Consider the following 25,950-nt stretch of genomic DNA (forward strand, 5'->3'; position numbering starts at 1 on the left):
GCCGGCCTCCGCCCAACAACTGGACTTTACCCTCAAGAAGCAGCAGATTAGGAAGACACCATGTGATTCCTACAGACTAAGGGCCCTATTCCACCGGACGATTATCGTTCAGATTATCGTTAAATCGTTCGAATCTAAACGATAATCGTTCGGTTGAAATGCAGTTAACGATTAACGACCGAACGAGAAATTGTTGATCGCTTTATAAGACCTGGACCTATTTTTATCATTGCTCGTTCGCAAAATGTTCGCAAATCGTTCGCATTGAATAAGACGTCGTTCGGTCGTTCGCAGTAGATAAGAACGCAATAGCGAAGAAATAGCGAAGAAAAAACAATCGCAATTACGATCATAAGTAACGTTCCATGGAAATGAGTGAATGTTTTCAGGTGTTTCGCAATAGCGGTCGTTTGAGATCGTTAACGATAATGCGGACGATAATCGTCTGGTGGAATAGGGCCCTAAGCTCCTGGTGAGAAGGTTTCCGTGACTGTATGGCAATAGAGTAGTGTGCGTATCCTGGAGGTAAGAGTGAGCAAATGTAATAGAGACTGCCATAGATAAGGTAAGGAAAGAACTCCAGGAGCAGATGTGAACTATAATAGTAAGGCCATTGCTGTTTATATCATGGGTAGGGCTGTATTAACAGCTGCTGCTGCCCTAAGCACTAAACCTGTAGACGCCCCATCTTCATGCACCTATTGGCGATACCAGACCTGACCAATACCACCATACCCCCCACCCCCCTGGAAAAGACACCAGATTTACTGGCAAGTCTGAACGGGAGGAGGGAAACTAAAAAAATAAAAACAAAAAAATTAGTTTTTTCTGTCCCCCTGCTCCCTGCTGCTGCCCCCCTGCAAGGTGCTGCCCTAGGCATCGGACCACGGGTGCCTAGTGGTAAATACGGCCCTGATCATGGGCCCTGGTGACAGTGGTGAAGACTAGAGATTGTTGTATTATACTCTAGGGAGAAAAAACAGACATGGTAGCACATCCATATGCAGTGTCCCAGAACAGCCCTTCTTATGCTCATATTTTTATTATAACTAGTTCTGTTCTGGAAAGCTATGGTCCACTGCAAACTGTGTGTATTGTTTCCCCCTTCTCAGTCATCAGGTCTGCCATTTCAGTCATTTATTGCATGTGCATTCAGGTATCAGTGTCTAAAGGTATTATGTCGCCTCCTAGTGTTCAAGGATGGTACTCCTCATGTATATTCCTCTGTATATGCCTAATGGTGTGATGATGCAATGGCTGGATGTCACGTGACTGTGCCCTGCTTCCATGGTAACACCAATGGTCATCAAGCTTTTGGCTGGGGTTACCATGTGACTTCCTGTGCTACCTCAGTCTATTCCCTGCCACAGAGGGGGTAGGTTGTGAGTCGAGTCTTGTCCTCCACCATCAGGAGACAAGTTGTGCTTTTGTCCTCTCTCTCCCTGCTGAGAGATAGGCCTCTGTGTGCTCTGCTGCTCCAGTCCACTGGCTGTGTTCCTGTCTCAAGTCTCAAGATTCTCATCTGGGTGTCGATTCTTCAGTCATTCTTCAATTCCTCTCATCATCATCTCCTCAAATCATCAACAGCAAGTATTCAATTCAAGTCTCATTCCACCCAGCATCTTATCTTCAGTATCACTACTACTCCCATTATTCAGCACGCTACTCTCACAGCCTATTGCAGCATCACCCATTACTCTGCTTTATCCAAGATTGCCTTATTCCCGGTTGCATCCGGAGAGACTGTTGCTACTAGTTACCACCGTTACAATAAATATACAACTACCGTTGTTTCTGAACCTTGGCATTGGTGTGTTCATTGGTGCCCTGACTAAGGACAACGAAGAATCGCACGCCCATTATTCCTGCATGGTCAGGAGCCCGGCTTCCAGCTGTATCACCCTCGTGCCTACACCGTGACCACACTACATCCTACAGCTGCCCCGGTTCCTGCACCCTCACAACATCTGCACTGCGGAAGTGGCCCCCAGGGGCCAGGGCGTTGCACATATACTTATGACTGATCTCTCTGCTTCTCAGCACTATATACTACTAACATCAGGAGTTAGTTGCACTTTGATCAAAGTGCATAAGCCCACACACACGCCAAGGTTCCTGATACGTGTGGGTGCCTAACTAAAAATGCACCATTCAGGAACCTTGACGAGGTGTGTGGACTTATACATTTGGATCAAAGTGTAACTAACTCCTGATGTTAGTAGTATATAGTGCTGAGAATTAGAGAGATCAGTTATAAGTATATGGATGTGCGACCATGTCTGTTTTTTCTCCCTAGAGTATTAGAGACTGTTGTATATTTCGAGTCTCTGCAGCAGTCCTAAGCCTACTGTCATCCACGCTGGGATCGTCACAATACTACGCAACCAAGTTTTGCGCTACCCCATGAGAACCGCCAGGTGTCATTGCCTTTTATATGTTCCCATAACCACCAACCATCAGTACCACTGGCGAGTAAAGCTGTCAATGAGTCCAGTCATGACAAGCCCATAGGTGATAACAGCACCAACAACCCCCCTGCAAGGCTCTCATGTCCCTACGGTCATACTATGCCACATGTCATCTTATAGGACATCAAATTATGAAATGATTCCCCCTATTAGTGAAATCTGAGAAATGGAGAAGTGTAGAAAGGCTCCCACATGCTTCTATATGTTCTGTATTACAGATTAGTACAACATGGAGGCTGTACAACATGGAAGCTCTACAACATGGAGCCTGTACAACATGGAGCCTGTACAACATGGAGGCTGTACGACATCTAGCCTGTGCAACATGGAGGCTGTACGACATCTAGCCTGTATGACATGGAGCCTGTACAACATGGAAGCTGTACGACATGGAGGCTGTACGACATCTAGCCTGTACAACATGGAAGCTGTACAACATGGAGGCTGTACAACATCTAGCCTGTACGACATGGTGGCTGTACAACATGGAGCCTGTACACAGCCAAAACGCTACATAAAGATAAAGTACAACTTCATAAATATCTTTATAATATATCTTTATTAATTGTGCAGCATAGAAGAAACAAAAGGTAACCACTAAGGTATACCATCCCAAACGGTAGATTTTTAACCATTTTAACCATAGCCAATCACAGGATCTCTGCCAGTTAGCTGTAGGAAAAATCAAATTTGTTGATTGAACTTGTAGTCTCATGTGCCTCCAGTATGTACAATGCAGATACACTGAACACTGAGCAAATTAAAAAAAAAAATTAACAATATTCCCCAACATGTTTTACCACAAACACTGTAGCTTTATCAGGGGGGGGGGGGAAGTCAAATGGCTGTTCTATACTAGTCCTACTCCTAACTGGAAGAAGAATTCTGAAAAAATACTATGCTGGGTTAATAATGAGTTGGTTAAGTTAAAATAAAAGTTAAAGTGGCACTGTCATTTTATTTATTTTTTTGCAGAAATCAATAGTCCAGGCGATTTTAAGAAGTTTTGTAATTGGGTTTATTAGGCAAATATGCCATTATCTACATTCAAAAAGACTTTCCCCAGGTCCCCCCCTCCCTCCTCTCTCTCATTAACTGCCCCCTTTTTTCATTGTGGCTAGCACTCGTGCTTTGTAAGACCCATGTGATCCAAATTAGCAGGAAGCACCTGTGTACATAAGGGGAGGATCTCCTAGTATTCTCCCATTCTACCTGCAGAGCAATGGAGAGAGGTAAGAGCTTGTTCACACTTGTGTTGCCTGGCATCCAATTTTTCCGCCTGTGGGGTCTGGGGGGGCCTTTTGGGGTCTGGTCCTGTGACAATGGGGTTGCAGGGCCATTCCGTGGCCCCCCTTCTCTGCTTGCGCTCGTTTTGCGGGGATTGTGGTCGCTGACCGGCACAGTGATGTTTTTTGGTTAGGGACTCATGTGTATCAGAAGACCTGCACGTGGTACATGAGGCAAAATGGTTTGGCCAAATTATATACTAACTTCTGATGTTGGTTTTAAATGTAGCTGAATAAGCTTTCGTGTCAGCCATGGGTGCGATGTGCAGCCATTTCTGTCTTTTTTGCTTGTGCATCTCTCTCATTAACTGCTCATGATCAGACATGCCCTGTGTAACCTATGGAGAGGGGAGGAGGGAGATTAGTTGGCAGCAGAGAACAAAGGATTACACAGCGGGACCTGTGTGAAAGCCAGTATTCAAAGGTCAGAGAGGTCAGTGCTGACTTCAGAGGAGATAGCCCCGTGATGTAGCTATAAATTAACTCTTTGTTGTCCTGTTTGGTGCCTCATCTGCCTTCACCCCTCCCCTCTCGATAGACAATCATGAAGACAGGGGGGAGAGCTTCAAACTGCTCTTTCATGATAAAAATGCATTTTTCGGCTAATAGACCCAATTACAAAGTTTCTTAAAATCGCCTGTACTATTGATTTCTGCAACAACAATAACAAAAAAATAAACGACAGTAACACTTTAAGCTTTCTATATATTGTAAGTGAATTGGAAATAAGGCATCAGTTACTGAATGGTAACAACAAGGCCCGCTGTCACTTTATTCTGCTGTCAGCTGACCTTCCTTTGCATATTGAGCAAATGTCATCAATACCTACACAGATACAACCCCAGTGCATACTACAATGACGGTGAAGCATCCTCCAGCTCCTGTTATCCAGATTCCCCTCTCAGATATGTAGATGTGTAGACTGAATACATAGGAGGCCTCATCTCCATCTCTTCTCCCCCCCGGCAGGATATCTGTATGCTCATGTGTATAATTGTGCACGTATCATTCCCAGGAGACCCTGATGAATATGTTGCCGCTCGCTGTCACTGAATTAATCGTGTGTTCTCAAATACCGCGCTGGCTCAGGAAAACCGCCTCTGTGCTGATATCCACAGACAGCAGCGACACGGAGATCACACATTATCATAGACCTCCACAATTGACACAGACAGATAACAAGATCCTTACGTCTCACAGGGGCAGCTACTCTTACCTTGGATTCTTCATTGTTTTTGTGTCGCTCGGTTTACAGTGTTAGCGGGTTACTTTATGCGGGATTTGCATTGGGGCTGTCATCCTGTAGGTTTTATATAGTCCCTAATGCTCTCACTATAATCCACGATGCTTCATAATTTGGCACCTGTCAATTCCCAACAAGATGATGATGCATCAAATGCCGCCAGCAGTCCTGATTTTGGTTTAAGGGGGTGTGGCTTATGCAAATGATGCAAAAACATGGGTGTTTTGGGTGCCTTTTTGGGTCAGGGAGAGACACAAGGGTAGAGGTTATGGCATTTGCAGAGTTGGCAAGTATGTGTGATGTGCGGCAGGGTGTTCAATACTGAATACAGTGCTCATTGTGGGCATACAGTGAGGCACCTTTGGCTGGTAAGTTCTGTGGTTGGCATTCAGGGGGTGTCTGGGACTGAGGCATTATTATTTTTATTAGCCCCAATGACCCTGCCTGATCCCTACTGCTACAGATCCGGCAGTGCCTGGGTCCCCTCTGCTCACTGCTTCCAGGATGCTGGAAATTTCTATTCAGCCAATCAATGATTGCTAGCTCACTAGTCTAGGCAGTGCTCTGTGAACTAAACCCCACAGCAGTGGTTGCATTGTCTATATTGGATACAATTGTATTACTTCTCAGCTGAGGGCAGGACTTACTATGTTCAGGAGTCCATGCTGTGTAGCTCACAGACAGGGTCGTAACTACCACAGTAGCACCCAAAGCGGCTGCTATGGGGCCCGCCACCTCAGGGGGCCCATCCCTGCAATACACCAGGCCTCCTGAGCTGTCATCATACTACCAAGGGAGATGCCTACCATGGAGGACACTTTGTCTCGGGGGATGCTAGGGGAGATGCCAACAATGGAGGACACTATGTACTGGGGGGGTAGGATACCAGGACAGAGGCCTATTTTGGATGACACTATATAAAGGGGGGATGCCAGGGGAGATACTTATAATGGGAGATGCTGGGGAAATGCCTATCATGGGGGACGCAAGGGAAGATGCCTACCATGGGGGACGCCAGGGAAGATGCCTACCATGGGGGACGCCGGGGAAGATGCCTACCATGGGGGACGCCAGGGAAGATGCCTACCATGGGGGACGCCAGGGAAGATACCTACCATGGGGGACCCTAGGGGAGATGCCTACCATGGGGGACCCTAGGGGAGATGTCTACCATGGGAAACACTAGGGGAGGTGCCTACCATGGGGGACACTAGGGAAGATGCCTACCATGGGGGACACTAGGGAAGATGCCTACCATGGGGGATGCTAGGGAAGATGCCTACCATGGGGGATGCTAGAGGAGATGCTTACCCTGGGAGACGCTAAGGGAGATGCTTACCATGGGGGATGCTAGAGGAGATGCCTACCATGGAGGACACTAGAGGAAATGCCTATCATGGAGGACACTAGAGGAGATGCCTATCATGGGGGATGCTAGGGGAGAGGCCTACCATGGGGGATGCTAGAGAAGATGCCTACCATGGGGGACTCTTAGGGAGATACCTACCATGGGGGACACTAGGGGAGATGCCTACCATGGGGGACACTAGGGGAGATGTCTACCATAGGGAACACTAGGGGAGGTGCCTACCATGGGGGGTGCTAGGGAAGATGCCTACCATGGGGGATGCTAGAGGAGATGCCTACCATGGGGAACACTAGGGGAGGTGCCTACCATGGGGGGTGCTAGGGAAGATGCCTACCATGGGGGATGCTAGAGGAGATGCTTACCCTGGGAGACGCTAAGGGAGATGCCTACCATGGGGGATGCCTACCATGGAGGACACTAGAGGAGATGCCTATCATGGAGGACACTAGAGGAGATGTCTACCATGGGGGACACTAGGGAGATGCCTAACATGGGGGATGCTAGGGGAGAGGCCTACCATGGGGGATGTTAGAGAAGATGCCTACCATGGGGGACTCTTAGGGAGATGCCTACTATGGGGGACACTAGGGGAGATGTCTACCATGGGGGGGCACCATCTACTGGGGGGAGTAATAGGGTAGATGCCTATCTACTGGGCAGAGGGCTAACAAACAAGATTATCTACAGTGGGATGGGAGTGAGGAGGGGGGCCCTATCAAAAGTTTGCTATGGGGCCCAGCCCTTTCAAGTTACGCCCCTGCTCACAGAGCATTGTCTACAATGGATACAACTGTATCACTTCCAAGCTGAGGCAGGACTAGCTATGTACAATGTATCAGTCTGGAGTCCAGGCTGTAGAGCTCACAGAGCATTGTCCAGACTGATAACAACTCTATCTACTTCTCCACAGGGCTCGCTGCATACAGTTTGCTGTATGTGGTATCATTTCATGTGTCAGAGCAGCCGGTGACCCTCTTACCCCCCAGGCCGGGGGCACTGCTGCTCTCTGCACTCCCTATAGCTGCCTATGAATATAAACAATAGCCATAAAGACCAGCGGAAATGCATGTAACACGTTCGGTTTATGGTGACCCGGAATGACCTTATTCTGTTTAGCAATTAAGAAAAAATTCAAAAACAAATAAAAAAAAACACTCCCCCCCCCCCCCCCCGCCTCCAATTGAGCCCTTACATCTCTTGTATTGCGGCTATTGTCATGTTGGATCCCTTCCTGTAATTATGTTAAGTGCAGCCATGTTTTAGTTGGGTTTCCTTGGAAACGGGCTGCTCCACGGGCACTTTGTACATGGGCTCTGCGGTGACGCGGTGACCCTTCACAGTGGTGACATGAGCCCGGGCTTCATGTAACCTGTCATTAGCTTTCTGCAGAACAAGAGACCCGACTGCAACCTTCTCCGAAGCGTTCTCAATCTGGAGCACCAGCTGTCTGCAAATAGAAGAAAGAGGACGGGAATTAGAAAACCTTTGCCGCTGCGTTCATTCACGATAATCGATTTATATTTGCCCCCTGTACTTGTAGCGCTCGGAGTGGTCCAGGTTATGTAACATTGAATAGTACTTTGCAATTATTGTTAAATTACATTTGCTTTTCATTTCACTGAGGGCCTTTATTCCAGACCCGGTATAATGCAGACGTATACAACGCCTCCTGTGTGGATAAAAAATACAACATTTTTCCTTAAAGGGGAATTCGGGAGAATTGTTTATTTATTTATTTTCAAATCAACTGGTGTCAGAAAGTTATATAGATTTGTAAATGACTTTTATTTAAAAAGCTCATGTCTTCCCATACTTATCAGCTGCTGTATTTTCTGCAGGAAGTGGTGTATTCTTTCCAGTCTGACACAGTGCTCTCTGCTGCCACCTCTGTCCATGTCAGGAACTGTCCAGAGCAGCAGAAAATCTAAAAGCTCTTGCTTTGGACAGTTCCTGACATAGACAGAGGTGGCAGCAGAGAGCAACGTGTAAGACTGGGAAGAATACATCACTTCCTTAAGGGCATACAGCCGCTGATAAGTACTGGAAGACTTGAGATTTTGATTTTTTTTTTTTATTTCTCCAGAGTACCCCTTTTAAGTAAAAAAAAAAAAAATCAGTTTTACAATTACTTGTTAGAATAATTCCCAATAGGCCGATCTCATTGTTCTATTGCAGAAATCCAAATCAATCTGCTATAATCCGCAGGGCAAGTAATCTCTACAGCGCTACCTGAGGGCAAATGAAGCATTACACGGTAACCACTGGGAAGAAGAGTATGCAAAGCAGCTCACTAACGCCTCCATTTAGAGGTTAGAAGCCCTTTCAGTTGTTAGAAACTATTTTAGAAATTCTTTCCAAATCCGATTCCAAAAAAGTTGGAATGGCTGTCATCACCACGCCATTGCATTGAACAGCTAAATCAGACTGGAGCAGGCTGTATTACCTGTGCAGCATATTAAAATATTACAACTAGGCATGAGTAAACATTTCAAAAGTTCGGTTCGGCAGGGTTGCTAAACCAAACCTTAAATGAACCGCACTAAAACAGCTAAACAATTCCAGTTGTTTAGCTTTTTTAGTGCAGTCCAGCAAGTTCGCACATTAATACTTAACTGTACTTACCTGTCCGCGCTCCCCGGGGTTCCCCACTGTTTGCAGCCTTCCCCACTTCCTGTCTGACACAAGAGTGACAGCCCGCTCAGCCAATGACTAGCTGCAGTGCTAGTTGACTAAGCTGACTAAGCTGACTGGGGGTGGCTGCGATCAGCAGGGGACACCAAAGACCTGTAGGTGGACACTAGGGAAGCGCGGACAGGTGAGCATACATACCCTTTTTTTGTTTCTTTTCCATGTGTATTAAATAGTGTAGTCACCATCTTTACAACTCTTTACCAACTTTGCAATGAGTTTTTGCAACGTTTGTAATGAATCTTGGCTCCTGAAGTTTGGTTCACTCATCTATCATTAAAGAGGTATTCTGGGCTATGTGTATTTTCAGTGTACAGCCGGGGAGGGGGTGGATATAGAAGCCGCTGGTCACTTACCTCCCCGATTCCAGCGTCGGGTCCCGAATTGTGCCACCCTGTTCTCCCATCCAGCTGCCGCTTCATGTCTCAAGCCGCAGCTCAGACGAGAAAGCGGCAGCCGGACGGGAGAACGGGGCGGTGCGATCCGGGACGTGGCTCTGGAACCGGAGAGGTGGGTGACCGGTGGCTTCTATATCCACCCCTCCCCGGCCGTACACTGAAAATACACATAGCCCGGAGTACCCCCTTAAGGCACAATAGATTTTTATTGATACTATTGTACCAAAGTATAGGTTGTATTTAGGGATGGTCCGAACCGAGTTCGTACGAACCCGAACCTTCGGTAATGATTCCCGCTGTCTGCCCGCTCCGAGCAGCGGGCGGATTCAGCGGGAGGACCGCCTGGAAAACTGGGATACAACCATAGCCATAGGCTGTATGCCAGTTTTCCAGGCGTTCCTCCGGCTGTATCCGCCTGCTCCACAGAGCGGGCAGACAGCGGGAATCTGCTGCCGAGCGTTCGGGTTTATAAGAACCCGAACCTCGGCAGGTTCGGACCATCCCTAGTGGTATTAACAGTGGTACATGGATATCAAGTCTACCTTGAGGGCTGCCTATATGCTGAACTCTTTTTCACTGTGACCTGTACCATTTCTGTTTTCTGTCAAAGGTTGTGGGAAAAGGTTAAAATTAGGATCCATGCAAACAAGTTTTTTTTACAAGACTATATTATTAGGGTACAGCCCCACATAGTGGTGGCCACAGGTAGTTGAAAACTACACCAACATGTGATGGCAAGTGGTTACTCGATTTGCCATTTCCACCACATGTTGACATGAGACCGACATGGACTAGGATGGTTAAATCTTTATTTGTGAACAATATCCTGCTTTAGCCAAAAAAAAAGCCAGGATGCGGTAAGGCTGGCATACCATCCATGCAAGCTATTTAAAATATCCTCCATGACCATAAAATTAAAGTTGATCTAAAAACCTTACATTTCTACAAATTCCGAGATTGTGTTTGCCGGTTTTGTCCTTGGGGACCAAAATACACGCGAGTAAAGAAGTGAACGCTGATGGAGACAAAACAATGACATTGAGTTCAAAATGATACATGTTCCCATTATTACGAGGACGGAGAGTACAAGATGTCCAACTGCTTAAAAAAGAAATCAATACAAACAAACAGGATTATAATTGTCTTGTCAATGTTACTAACCAGCCCAATATATGTGTTCACATCCCAGGATCTTATGCCGGAGACAACATGGCAAGAGAACAGTGATTGGGGTTCGATGGGTGGTAAAAGTTCCTGAAAACATCTGACGTATATTGATGTAGCAGAGGTTGAGTCAATGCACCGAACTAAAGTGCTGAACTCCAGTGCAAAATCTGTAAACGGTTCATAGCCACACTACATAGTCCCAGTCCCATAAATAGTTGTGTTGGGTTTAGGAAACCTCAACACCAAGGGCCTGACTCACTTAATGCTTCATCATAGATAGCTGAGTTGGGTCTTGAGGCAACCTCAACACCAAGGGCCTGACTCAACTACCACTTCATCATAGATAGTTGTGTTGGGTCTTTAGGCAACCTCAACACAAAGGGCCTGACTCAACTACTACTTTATCATAGACCGTTGCGTTGGCAACCTCAACACCAAGGGCCTGAATTAACTACTACTTTATCATAGATGGTTGAGTTGGGTCCTTGAGCAACCTCAGCACCAAGGACCTGACTCAACTACCACTTCATCATAGATAGTTGAGTTGGGTTTTTAGGCAACCTCAACACCAAGGGCCTGACTCAACCACTACTTCATCATAGAGAGTTGTGTTGGCAACCTCAATACCAAGGGCCTGACTTGACAACAACTCCCTTATTCACTAGTTAGATAACTTACACCCTAGATTGTAATGACTCTATTCTCGCTCAGTTACAGCACAGCCCTATCATCATCCATGGTTGCATTTACCCCACAGCTTGGACTTTGGGTCAAATAGTAGTAGGGCACGAAACATTTATATACCTGTGGTCCTGTAGACACTTGGTAAATTCCTTCTGCCTTTCATGGTCGTCTTTCAATGTCTGCACATATCTCATCTTCTCCTGCATCTCCTCCTGGCTTCGGATCATTCGATCATGTCTCAGCAAAGTTTTCGCGACAGACACGTGGTGCATATTAAACTCTTTGGCTAGAAGATGTTCCGATCGCTTCGCCTCCTTTTGCTCACAGAACAGTCTGTGTCTATGTTTGACCTTGTCGATAAAGTTAGAGTTGTCCAAGAAGTTGCTTTGCGCTCTATACTGTAGAGTCTCCAAGTCCTTAGCACCTTGGTCTACGGCCTCATTAATTCTGCCTCCCAGGAACTCTTCGACATTATACTTTGCTTGTTTTCTGTCGGCTTGTATCTTCATCACCAGATTCCTTTTCTTCATTCGACTGTCATATTTTTCGCGATTTTCATAAGCTTTGTCTACGGCGCACAAGGGTAACAGCTTAATTAAATGTTTGCTGTCTGGTGCACGTCTCATACGTGGTTGATCCTTTATGAGATTTGCCGCTTCTCTCCTCGCCGCCTGCATGGCGGAGTGGATCTGTCGGATGGAGCAGCGGATGTCCTCCGCTGATTTTTCCAGGGAAATCGTGACGTCTTTTGATGAGTCTGACGTGTAGACCGCGGCTTTTGTTCCGAAAAGACCAAGTTCGGTGTCACTTTTTAGATTTGGCTCTGGGTGGTCTAAAGGGACAGAAAAAGTTTGATGGTGTAAATATATTGGTGAGTATCCACTAAAGTGAAATTCTACTAACCGATCTGAATTCTAAAGGTTCCACCAATGATCCCAAACCAAGCATCAGGACAGTGAAAAACTGATTTATAGGGGGTCCCATCATTGAAGGATGTAAGTGTGTCATTGTTGGGGACCCCATCAGTTTTCCATCAGAATGGTGTGGTGACCATGCATGTGCACTGCGGATTCAGCACTGTACTAAGCACATACTGTAGGTCCAACAAGACGTACCTCTGCACCTGCCCGGAATCAGCTCAATCTCCACTAGGGGTCACTGGACTAGCCAATTCACAGAGAAAGTATATCCTTCCACTGGACACACCTGGATGGTGCTCAGCAAAATGAACAGTTTCTGGATATCAACACAATGAGTGTAAAGATGATGCAGCACTCATCCAGTACTGCAAATAGGTGTTTATTCTTCACATGCTCATGGATACAAACAAGTCACAGTAGACTTTGATCGTTTCACGCTCTCACCGCGCTTCCTCTCGGCCGAGAGGAAGTGCGGTGAGAGCGCAAAACGATCACAGCCTACTGTGACTTGTTTGTATCCACGAGCATGTGAAGAATAAACACTAGAGATGAGCGAACCTCGAGCATGCTCGAGTCCATCCGAACCCGATCGTTCAGCATTTGATTAGCTGGGGCTGCTGAAGTTGGATAAAGCTCTAAGGTTGTCTGGAAAACATGGATACAGCCAATGACTATATCCATGTTTTCTACATAGCCTTAGGGCTTTATCCAACTTCAGCAGCCACCGCTAATCAAATGCCAAACGATCGGGTTCGGATGGACTCGAGCGTGCTCCAGGTTCGCTCATCCCTAATAAACACCTATATGCAGTACTGGATGAGTGCCGCATCATCTTTACATTCATTGGGGGAAATTTATCAAAAGGTGTAAAATTTAGACTGGTGCAAACTGCCCACAGCAACCAATCACAGCTCCCCTTTCCTTTCACCAGAGCTGAAAGCTGAGCTGTAATTGGTTGCTGTGGCCAGTTTGCATCAGTCTAAATTTTACACACTTTGATAAATCTCCCCCATTGTGTTGACTAAGCACATAGGACTGTCACTAAATTCAGACAGGAGAGTCCTGTTCTCAAGATTAAGGAGGGTCCCAGTGGTCAGATCACTCCCCATAATCATCCACTTATTCCCTATCCTGTGGGTAGGTAACAAGTGTTGATGGGACAACCGCTTCAGATACAATTGTTTACTCATATTCACATTATAGCTACAAAAAAAAAAATATCCTAAAATAGTGTAAAAACCATACAAATACAATAAGGATATGGATATGATCCCGCCTACTGGTCATAAATGCAATTGCAACTTTTTTTTTTTCTCTCCTTATTTTCAAACAGCATATAGCGAGTGACCTTATAAAACCGGCTAAGGAGTCAGTAAAATAAAAGCAGAGAGGCACTAACCGTGGTCTCCATGTCTGGAGGCTGTTAATATGACGGCTCTTTTTTCTCCGCGTAAACCCTCTGTTATAGGAAGAGGCGACAATTGCTGATTTTGGTTCCCCAGATCATATACAATTTCTGCTTCGGGCAAAACCTGCTCATAAAAGTGATGATCGGTTTCAATTGTGGAAGCATCATGCTAAACAGTCGTATCGGATACAATACATGTTCGGCTTTGTTAATGTCATATGGCTTTAAACCCATTGTGACTTGCAGTGTGTTTGGTTACAGGGACAGGAGTCCAGTGCCCACAGCGAAATTAATGCCGCACAGCTAGCCACTGGCATTAACATAGGCAGAGAGGAAAATATTGATGAGCCAAAAAAAAAGGAAATCCAGCTATACATTCTAATTCATCACAGACATTCTCACTGCATCGCTAAAACATTCAGGGATACGGTTAACGGGAACCTCCAGCTTCATTTTAACACTGACGTATAGCATTAATCTACAGAAATTGCTTAGCCACTTTGTATAAATGCTGAAGTACTAACCCGTTACATCCTGTATTATACTCCAGAGCTGCAGTCACTATTCTGTTGGTGGGTTCACTGTGTACATACATTACAATACTTATCCTCAGTGGCATAGCTACCATAGAGGCAGGGTAGGCAGTTGCTATGGGGCCCGTACATGTGTCCTTCTGCTTAACCACGTATGTACTGCAGTATGTAAGTGACCCAATGTTTACTTACATGCTGCAACACAAAAAAAGGGTTAACAAGCAGAGGACAGAGATCTCTGCTTCATTGCACTGATAACCTCTGACCTCTGTTCTTCAGCTGCGCAATCAATTGGAAAGGAAAATGTCTCCATGCAGAGGTCAGGGGTTATCAGTGCAGCAGCAATAAAGCAGATATCTCATTGTCTTCTGAGCTTTTGGTCACTTACTCACTGCAGTACATAAGGGGTTAAGCAGAAGGTAGTCTGCTCCTGCACCTATGTATTTAACCATAAGGGCTCCTAATGGTTTTTATGCGCAGGGCTTTGTGTTGTGCGTAGGGGAGGGGGGGCCCCCTAAAATTTTTTGCTATGGGGCCCCGTGAATCCTACCTACGCCCCTGCTTATCCTGCACTGATCCTGAGTTACATCCTGTATTACACTCTGGAGCTGCACTCACTATCCTGCTGGTGAGGTCACTGTGTACATACATTACATTACTGATCCTGTACTGATCCTGAGTTAAATCCTGTATTATACTCCAGAGCTGCACTCACTATTCTGCTGGTTGTATCACTGTGTACATACATTACTGATCCTGAGTTACATCCTGTATTTCTTTTATTAAAATTTTAAACATAACAATAAATAAATACAGAAATAACACCCCATATACCATATCTGACCAGAACAAGACAATAAATAGAAAAATGAAACCATAACATAAAGCACCGGTCCATCCCCACACTCATTCCTCCACACAGACGACCCATATACCTATATACAATATATACACCCATATACAATATATACACAATATAAACTATTTAGCTAAACATATTAATAAACTATATACACTACTATATACAAACCTATATATACACTACTATATACTATACACCTATAAACACACCTATATACACCACTATATATACACCTATATAACTAACTAATTGTGAATCCCCTGGCCCAGTTGCATTGTGCACAACCTAATACCACAGACATAACTCTACTCAACCCAACACCAACTAAACAAGACATCACTACACAAATAAACTAAAACTAAACAAGACACAATGCAAAATAATAACCTACAACTAAACAATACATATGATATTTTTAAATATTTTTTAATTTTTTTTTTTTTTTTTTTTTTTTTTTTTGGCCCTGAGCTGGTCCCGCATCCCATGCCCCCAGTACATGATCACGGACGTCCATGAACCAGCCCAGGATTTTATATATATATATAAAAGTCCCAACAAAGTCCCACAGAAGCCCCCTCCCCCCTTTTACCCACCACCCAACCTATCACTAAACCCGAACCCCAAGTGCAAACAAAACATATATAATATATACAGTATATACAATTTATACAAACATACAAAGATAATCACAAAGACAATCACAATACACAAACTTTTGAAAAAATATATAACATACTAAACCCAACAATAATGAGACTTCTCAGCCCCACACACAGCCCGAAAGCCCAAGTTCAGCGCTTGCAAGCCCTATACTCCAGTATCTCTACAGCACAAAACAAAAGACTAAGGTGCCAGCATCAGCCCACCACCAGGAGAGGAGACGCAGGCTAAGGAACCTTATAGGCAAAGCCCCTCCAAAGACAAGAGGCCCTACCAGCCCCCAGCCTCTCGTACTCCAGAGAGCGCACCTTCACCAGGTCACCGAGTGTGCCCCTAACCACCTCATCCACAGGGGGCTCTGTGCCCCTAACCACCTCATCCACAGGGAGGATTTTACGTTGCGTCGACACTAAACACCGTGCACTCCACGTGTGGTACCTGACCACTATGCTGACTAGGAATAAAGTGCTCCGGTCCCAGCCACCAAGGTTTCTGAATGCTCCATAGGCCCATTCCGCATAGGAGAGACGGGCCAACCTGGGCCACCCGATGGAAGCGCCCACCCTGTTGTAAACCTCTGTATTAAAGGGACAATGAAGCAGAAAATGCTCCATGCTTTCCAGCATGCCTCCACACTCCTCCCGGGGACATCCCCGATCCTCAGAGCTCCTGCACTTCAGATTGTCCCTCACATACAGTTTCCCATGGAAGCAGCGCCAAGCCAAGTCCCAAAACTTCAAGGGGATCCTGATGGAATTCAATAGGCCCAAACCAACCTCCAGATCCCGACTTGGGCAATCCTTGAGCGCCAGCGGTTTTTGGAAATGGGACGACAGGACCCCATTGTCAAGGAATTTCCTCGACAGAGTCCTAATCTCCCACATCCCCAAACCCCACCGACGAATGACCTTCAGAACCAGGGTAGCATAAGCCGGAAGATGCCCGTGTGGTGTGCGGAGATCCTTCACTTGCCCTCCTGTCTCCCATTCCTGGAAGAAAGGCCGAAACCATCCCCTACAGGAGAATACCCACGGAGGAGCCCTCTCTTTCCAGAGGTTTGCAATGTTGGTCTTAAGAAAGGTATTCACCAGGAACACCACGGGGTTGACCATACACAACCCCCCTTGTCTCCTCGTACGGTAAGTAACCTCCCTCTTGACTAGGTTCAGTCTATTCCCCCATAACAGTTGGAAGAACACACTGTAGACCCGAGTCCAGAGAGGTTCTGGCAAAATGCAAACACTGCCCAGATATATCAGCAAAGGGAGCAGGAAAGTTTTGATCAGGTTAACCCTTTCCCTGAGGGTCAAAGACCAACCCTTCCACTGATCCACCCTCTGAGCGGCGATCTTAAGCCTGCTGTCCCAGTTTTGTTTGGGGTAATCCCCTTGGCCGAATTCGATGCCGAGAACTTTTGCAAACTCCTGGGGCTCTGGAAGGGTGTCCGGGAGATCAAATCCAGGATCTCCACCTCCCAGCCAGAGACTCTCACACTTATCCTGGTTGATCTTGGACCCAGATGCCTCTGAGTAGCGCTCCACCTCTGACATCACACACCGCACCTCCTCTTGCGAGGAGACGAATATGGTGACATCATCGGCGTACGCTACCACCCTCAGAGTGGAATCCGGCACCGCAGGGTCCATTCTCACCCCTGCCAACGGTCCACAATCAATCCTCCTAAGGAAAGGATCAATTGCAAACACGTACAACAGTGGGCTCAAAGGGCAACCCTGACGGACACCAGACCCAACCTCAAAAGAGCGGCCAATCCAACCATTCACAAGCGGGAAACTCTCTGCCCCTGTATACAAGGTCTTAAGCCAATCAACAAAAACCCCCGGCAGGCCATATCTCAGAAGAACAGACCAGAGGTACTCATGGTTAACCCGATCAAACGCTTTTGCCTGATCCAAGGACAGCAAGTACCCCTTCCAATGACCCGCCCTACCCTGCTCCACAGCCTCCCGGACACCGAGCACAGCACTAAAGGTACTGCGGCCTGGAACAGAGCAATGCTGGGCCCTCGAAAGGAGCTGGGGTGCAAACTTCACCAGCCGATTAAACAGCACTTTTGCCAGAATCTTTCTGTCCGCATTGAGAAGCGCTATGGGACGCCAATTCTCAATGCGGGACAGGTCTTTACCCTTTGACAAGATGATCAAGGCTGACCTCCTCATTGACCTCGGCAGAGTGCCCGAGGAGAGACACTCATTGAATACCTCAGTCAAGAGGGGAACCAAAGTGTCCTTAAAGGTCTTATAGAACTCAGATGTTAAGCCATCTGGACCGGGTGACTTCTTGAGGGCAAGACCATCAATAGCCACCCTGACTTCCTCTTCTTGGATCATCTCTGTCAAAACGTCAAGAGAGGGGTCTACCCCTGGTTCAGGGACAGTTTCAGTCAAGAAAGCTGAGGCCTTATCCCGATCTAGATCTTTCCTCCCCAAGAGGTGCGAGTAAAAGGATCTGACGACCTCCAGGATCCCCGATCTGGACCTTTTCAGGGATCCTGTACTATCAATCAGTCCTGAGACGATTTTACTATTCACTGACATCTTGCAGTTTCTGTAAGGGTCGGGCGAGCGGTACTTCCCGTAATCCCTCTCAAAAACCAAAGATGCGTGTCTATCATACTGGCACCTCAGTAGCAAGGCTTTCACTCTGGAGATATCATCACGACTACCTCCAGTCGAGACAAGACGTTCAAGTTTCTTCCTCAGGCCCTGGTACAGGCGATACCTGTCCAGACTCCTGAGGCTCGAGAGCTGGCGGAAGAATCCCGCAACCCTTTTTTTGAACATCTCCCACCACTCTGACTTACTGCTACAAAGGCCCAGCAATGGTACCTGGCTCTGAAGAAAATCCTCAAAGGACTGTCTTATTTCCGCTTCTTCCAAGAGAGACGAATTGAGCTTCCAGTAGCCTCTACCCATCCGGGGGGTCTCTGTAACATTCAGAGAAAACAAAATTAAACAGTGGTCGGAGAACTCCACCTCAACAATGGACACCGCTGAAGAGACGGCTTCCTCCTTTAAATAAAACCTGTCTATCCTGGACCTACAACTACCCCTATGATAGGTGAATCCCGCGTGGCCTGGTGTATGCCGGATGTGAACATCCACCAGGCGAGCCTCACTAGCTATACTATTCAGAGCGACGCCATCATAAGTCAGCTTGTCTCTGGAACCTCCCCTATCCTGGGGCCTCGTGACAGCATTAAAGTCCCCTCCAAAGACCACCTGCCGACTTGTAAAAAGATAGGGCTTGATCCTCATAAAGAGACACTTCCGATCCCACTTGGACTGTGGACCATAGATGTTAATAAGGCGAAGTTCTTGTCCCTTCATGAGGACATCTAGAATCAGGCACCTCCCCATTTCTAACTCAATAACCCATCGGCATTCTACCGGTGCGGCAAAAAGTACCGCCACCCCGCTATACGGCTCGGCCGCAAGAGACCAGTAGGAGGGCCCATTCCTCCATTCCCTTCTGGCTTTAAATATAGATGACATGTCTGTTAGCCTGGTCTCCTGCAAAAAGAAAATATCAGCATTAATGTGGGCAAAATAATCATAGGCCGCAAATCTAGCCGTATCTGACTTAATGCTGGCTACATTAATGGAAGCCAGCGTCAACGGAGAGGGTGCCGCCATCATGGGTGATTGAGTTAGACAGCTTTCTTTTTCCCACTATCCTTTCCATCCTGCCCGCCACCTTCCTCATCTGACGATGGTTTACCTCTCTTTAGTGAAACGGATGTATCCATATCCCCTTTATTTACAATTTCCTCGTCCCCGGACTCTGGGTAGATCCTCCCCCCAAAGGAAATACGTTCCCCAGGGAGAGAGGATTCGACGTCCCCTGCAGGCCCCTCCGTCATCGCACCAACCAGAACCTCACCCTGTGCCTCCTGCACCTCTGAGGAGGAAATATCCTGGAGGGTTTGGAACCGGTTTGAGAGACCAATCAGAGGGAGGATGGTTGTACCCTCCTTTGGCATCTGGGGGGTGGGAGAAGATCTTACATCCCCCCTTTTCTTATTCTTTTTAGTACCCCGCTTGTGCTCCACCCATCTCCCACTATCCTCATCCGCGCTCTCACCATGGGAGGACAGTGCGGAGATGGCCCCTTCTTCTTTCCGAATCCTCCAGATCTCCTCATCCAGATCACTGTCCCTCAGAGCCTCAGCAGTAAGATTGGCCTTAGGGATGAGGTCAGAGGTCATCACAGTTGCGCAAGGCTCCTGAGACTCCCCCATCTCCCTCTCCCTTTGGCGCTTATCCAGACGCCTCAGTTGGGCTGGCGTCTTTTGCTTACTTTTCTTCCTTGGCTCTTTTACTCCTTCACCTCCGCCAGCTGCCCCCCCCAGTAGATTCCTCCTCACGACCTTTCTCCACCGGGGTAACAACTGCGTTGGCAAAGGAACGAGGGCAGCGACTGAATGGGTGACCTAAGTCACCACACAGGTGACACCTAATCTCCGCACAGGATGCAGCGTGATGACCTATTTCCCCACACAACGAGCACTTCAATACCGTGCACCTAGCACTGAAATGTGTGGGGTCACCGCACCTGTGACAGAGCTTCGGCTGACCCTGGTAGAAGACCTGGATTCGATCCCTTCCTAGGAAGGTGGCAGATGGTATGTGGGTAACGGTGTTTCCTGAATACCTAAGTTTGACCATAAAGGTCCAAGCCCCTGACCAGATGCCATATTCGTCCCTGTTCTTTTTTGGGACTTCCACCACCTCTCCATACCGGCCAAGCCACGTCATGATGTCAATACAAGAGAGTGATTCGTTACGGGTTAAAACGGTCACTCTCTTGACGTTATTTTGCCGAGACACCGCCTGAATGGCAAAGTCTCGCCAGCCGGGCTCATCCCTTACCAGCTCGTAGTTCGACCAAAAAAGCTCAAGCCCCTCCGGCCGAACAAAGCTGATATCGAATTCAGGGGTACCAAAGGGATGTATCAAGGCAAAGATGTCGGTTGCCTTGAAGCTCATCCTCAGCAGGAGCTCAACAACTTTAGATCTTGGGGGACATGTATCACTGCCTCTCCACCTCAGACGGACCACATTCCTTCGGACACCGCCCGTCCCGGCTGTTGGGAGAGACCACACAGTTTCCCTACCCCTTTCCTCTCGGAAGGCTGCAAGGCCATGCCTTTCTATCAAGAAAGACAGATCAACCTCCCTACCCTCTACATTGATTGTTCTCTCCCCTCTCTTTAAGGCCTGCAGAACACGTCGATGCAAATCACCGTCCCCAGGGCCCGAGGACGAGGAAGGCCCCCCACTTCCCCCAGCAGCGACATTTGCATAGCTGCGTACCGCTGCTGCAGCCGCTGGGGGTGCAACTGGACCAGGCCCTATGCTCCCACCACTAATCTGTGCCCCTTCACCACCCTCCTCCACATAATCCATACCCACACCAATACCACATGTCACACTGCCCTGACCACCCTCCAAAGCCCCAGACAGATTCCTCCCCACATTCACTCCTGCCTTCCCCCCAACATTAATTCCCCCATTCACACTGGGTGGACCGGTGTGTTCTGGAACAGAAACAGATTTTGTACCATCAGCGTCATTGGGTACCAGGACCGGAGCCACCTCCACAGGACAGGCCACTGGTCCCTTTAGAAAGGACCGAACAGCCTGCCTGGACTGTTTAGAGGCAGCCCCTGCCCTATTTCTGCTGGTACCCTCTGCCTCATCAGTACTAGACTCCTCCGTACGATCTGGTCCAGCAACTCCAATACAAAACAATGGCTTTAGTCCAGTCTTTCTTTTGGGAGGCGAAGGCATCCTAGCCCGGCAGCATCCCGACGACGACACCGCTGCTCCAAAGGAACAGCAGTGCCAGCGCCAAGCGCCACCGGAGCTCCCGCAGCTGACACCGACACACAGCCGCTCCCCCCTCCCATCAGGGAGCAAGCTGATGCACCAGTGCCTTTAACATTACTGCCCACCGCTGGGCCACCTTTCTTACCACTGCCCGCCGCTGGGCCAATATCGCTGTCCGACCTTACGGCCGGTTCCTCACCTGCTCCACCTCTGCTACTGCAAACAGAGATGGAGCTTACCGCCATACTAGACTCCATACTCTCCCCATTCTCCTGCACTGAGTCCACAACAGAACTCAGGCCGGGCTGAGATATGGGGTTCACACAGTGAGCTGACCCTGAGGCCAGTCCGGGGGGCACAGGGAGGGGGGAATATACAAATGTTACCTGCTCCTGAAGCTTGGTGGTCTTTACCTTAGTCTTTCTCCCAGGCGCCTCCTCTGGTAACTCATCTCCGAATACGAAGTCCTGGAGGCGCCCTGGTGACTCCAGGAGCTGGATCTGGGCCATCAGCGCCCCTCCCTGGTAACTGGTGTTGCTTTCATCCCCCGAACCGTGGCTAGATGACAATGCCGCTTGCCCTGCAGGGAGCCCACTGTATGGGGTCTGTTGTTGCGGACCCCCGGGTGGATACGGCTCAACCTCATGTACCTCCGCAGCGTCTCCTTCCTCCTCCACCCGGCTCTCTGGCTGGAGCCCTCTCAGCCCTCTCCGCTTTTCTCTCTCCATTTCAGCAAAACGATCGTCATTCTGTAGTTTCTCTTTAAATGGCCCACTGTTTTCCAGAATAAAAGTTCTTTTTTTCATCAGCTTTTTGATGTCGGCTTTCAGAGATTTCATTTTCGCTGATAACTCAGCCTTTTGCTGCTTAGCAGCAGTGTCCATCAATGCTTTTACAGCACATACCTCCTCCTGGAGCTTGTACAGCTGGTTCCTGGCTTCCTCATACCCACAGAGGCTTGCAGCAATCCGTAGGCCATAGGTCTGACCACTCTCCTGGTCCCGCTGCACCCCCCAATCTTCCTCCACACCTTCATGGGCAGACAGCCTTGCTCCAGGAGGAGTGTCACTGCACAGATTTTCCTGGCTGGTTTCCATAGTCGTTCCAGAACTTCTGGCACTTGTAGTTCCACAACTTGCTGTAGCCTTGCGGCTACCCTTTGTTACATCTGGTTCAGGGGCGGCTGGAGAAGCATCGCTGCACCTCCTAGTAGACCGCCTCAGCCCTTGGACCTCTGATGGTGTTCCCTCTGTTGGTCGCTGGATTCCTTTGCCCCCCACGGACCTGGTTCGGGGAGCAGGAGTTGGGACTCTCCTTGGCTCGCTCATGCCTGAAAACCCGCTCCCTCCCTGGGGAGGAGAGAGCAGGCTCAGGGGCAGATCTTCCTTGCCTGGAGCTCAGGAGCAGCAGACTCACACAGCCTCTCACAGCAGGACCACACCCAAAACTAATTGGAGCTGCACTCAGTATCCTGCTGGTGGGGTCACTGTGTATATTCATTATATTACTGATCCTGTGCTGATCCTGAGCTATATCCTGTATTATACTCCAGAGCTGCACTCACTATTCTGCTGTATTATACGGTGGTATGTTCTAGCTGTGATGGACACTGGATATGCCCGCTCCATGATGCCATCCCAGCTCTGTATACGTCGCTCTGGCAGGGCCCATTTCCTCCCATCCTCTGGAAAGAGAAATCATCTTAATGTATGGGACATCTATCATCTTCCATGTCAATATTTAGACAGATGGCGTGCGCCCAAGGAGGGGGGAGCAGTTACGGGAGATCATCTCCAGATATGCAGAAGCCGCCATTAGTTTCTGGTTTTTACTGTACAATGCAGAATTTATGATTCTTACTCTCATCATAATTTTATTGTTTATAGATTGAGAGCCGGTTCCGCTTCACCAAGCAGAATGAGTATTTAAACTTAAGCTGATAAATCCAAGAAGCTTAAATAGCTTTCTTAGAAGGAATTCTGCCTGCTCTTAAGCCGTTCAGCGCTGTATAAATTGTCAGCCGGCTGCGAGCGTAAAAACTCCGGCAAATATATTAGTGGTGAATCAGTATCTGGTAATGAAATACACACAGAATAATGGCGATTAATCCGCCGCGCGACAAGCCCTGATGGACGGAATCGCCAAAGCGGAACCTTCCGGGTGACAAGATGGGGCTTCCTCAGGTAAATAAAGCTTAATCATCACATAATGGAAACGTAGGCAACTTTCTGCAACTACGCTCTGTTGTGTCAGCTCTTTGCTATCTTTTAAAGGGTACTCCAGAGAAAAAATATATATATTCAAATCAAATGGTGGCAGAAAGTTATACAGATTTGTAAATTAGTTCTATTTAAAAATCTCAAGTCTTCCAGTACTTATCAACTGCTGTATGTCCTGCAGGAAGTGGTGTATTTTCTCCAGTCTGCAGAGCAGTAGCAAATCCCCATAGAAAACCTCTCCTTCTCTGGACAGTTGCTGACATGGACAGAGGTGGCAGCAGAGAGCACTGTGTCAGACTGGAAAGAAAACACCACTTCCTGCAGGACATACAGCAGCTGATAAGTACAGGAAGACTTGAAATTTTTAAATAGAAGTAAATTACAAATCTATTTAACTTTCTAAAACCAGTTGATTTGAAAGAAAAAAGATTTTTGCTGGACAACCCCTTTAAGACTACGGGATAGCCAGATATCTCTATCCTGTTGCCACGGGGTGCCTCCATGATGGGGAGAGCACCACACCACCCTGAAAGATAGCCCCTTAAGTCCCACTCGGTTGCGAGTATTGGAACATAAATAGGGAATCAACAGGGTGGTCTGTCTAACTCAAGGTGCAAGTATTGCGACATGACAAGGGCTTGCCAAGGCAGGCATCCATCCACAGACAGCCGTTTCGGGGTATTTGCCCCTCGTCAGTGTGGAGCAGGATTCTGACACTGACGAGGGGCAAATACCCCGAAACGGCTGTCTGTGGATGGATGCCTGCCTTGGCAAGCCCTTGTCATGTCGCAATACTTGCACCTTGAGTTACACGTCGACAAAAAGGGGGCCACCCTGTTGTTTCCCTATTTATGTTCCAATACTCGCAACTGAGTGGGACTTAAGGGGCTAGCTATCAGGGTGGTGTGGTGCTCTCCCTATCATGGAGGCACCCCGGTGCAACAGGCTAGAGATATCTGGCTATCTTGTGTTTTGAGACTCGCTACCGAGGTTCCACGGACTCTTGTTTTGCATATTTAAATGTTAGGGGACATCAGTGGAGACTCTTGATTGAGTACTTTATTGGAGTTTTTTCACTGATCTCCTTGAGTTCAGTGATTACTGTGTTTTGTTGGTCAACCCCTTAAAGGCCCCTAGAGCCCAGGTGTCAAACTCTTCAGCTGTTGCAAAACTACAGTTTCCATCATGCCTGGACAGCCAAAGCTTTAGCTTTGGCTGTCCAGGCATGATGGGAAGTGTAGTTGTGCAACAGCTGGAGGACCACAAGGTTGACACCCCTGCCCTAGAGGATGTGAATGTTCCTTTAGGTTACAACAATCCTTGAAAAAAGTTGACCACAGGTTATCCCACTCCATGAATCTTGGCCAAGAGAACCCAGCAGTAAGTGTCCCGTTCCCCTACAGCGCCACCACAGGTTACATAAAGTATTACACAATCCTCATTGAAAGAGATACACCGTCCATCTAATGAACGGACAGGCCGCGTCCTCCAGAGAGGAACCTTACTGAATTTTTAACAACGTGTGAGTCGGAGGCGACTGGATGACATATTTTTTGGGCTATTTTTAAGTCCTGTACATGACGGAAGTCTCAGCCTGAGATGTTTTGCTGGAGATAGGATACAGGCTAGAAAGACGCTTGCAGCCGCCACTGCTGGGAGAGATTCACTCGCTCGCTGTTAACTCTTGCCTAGTGTTATCTCCGAGGGGAAAGCAATCAAGAAAGTGAACAAGATGCCGAATCCCATGGAGATGGCGCTTCTGCATTCCCACTTATAATGGTAATAACAATATATTTGGCTTCTCCCTGTCGGTGAGTCATTGGAGCTTCTTACCACGGTAGACTTTTTTTTTTTTTTTTTCCTTGATAGGAAATTCTGGGAGCTCTATTCTGTGTGAAATCTGACAGAGAGTGATAAAGTCAATCAGAAGGCAGTCCGCCCCTCTGCGGCTTATTAAGTGTTTCTGTTCCTTGTATCCACAGTGTGACAGCTTGACAGGTATATTTTCGATAACTCTCTGGATACATATCAAAGGCTGTGTGACACTGCACATGACGCTGTCGTGGTCTTTGTGGGGATAGCCTATATTCTTAGTTCAAGGGGTTCTCTTAAAAAAAAAAAGTTCTTTTAAGTCAACCGTCAGAAAGTTATACAGATTTGTAATTTACTTCTATTTAAAGGGAACCTGTCACC

General features: G+C 47.5%; 1 protein-coding gene across 4 annotated transcripts in view; it reads right to left on the reverse strand.

The window, feature by feature from the left end:
• Positions 1-7,543: 7,543 nt before the first annotated feature.
• Positions 7,544-25,950, reverse strand: part of LRRIQ3 (leucine rich repeats and IQ motif containing 3) — a 40,632-nt gene continuing 22,225 nt past the window's right edge. For all 4 annotated transcript variants that reach the window (XM_069981439.1, XM_069981442.1, XM_069981438.1 and 1 more), the window contains 3 exons: positions 13,623-13,755; positions 11,424-12,135; positions 7,544-7,813 (listed from right to left, as the gene is read on the reverse strand). In XM_069981439.1, coding sequence (XP_069837540.1) covers positions 7,609-7,813; positions 11,424-12,135; positions 13,623-13,755 — 1,050 coding nt within the window. In that variant the 3' untranslated portion in view covers positions 7,544-7,608. The remainder of the gene's footprint in view (positions 7,814-11,423; positions 12,136-13,622; positions 13,756-25,950) is intronic.

Source organism: Dendropsophus ebraccatus, chromosome 8, assembly GCF_027789765.1.
Source record: "Dendropsophus ebraccatus isolate aDenEbr1 chromosome 8, aDenEbr1.pat, whole genome shotgun sequence".
Lineage (NCBI taxonomy): Eukaryota > Metazoa > Chordata > Amphibia > Anura > Hylidae > Dendropsophus > Dendropsophus ebraccatus.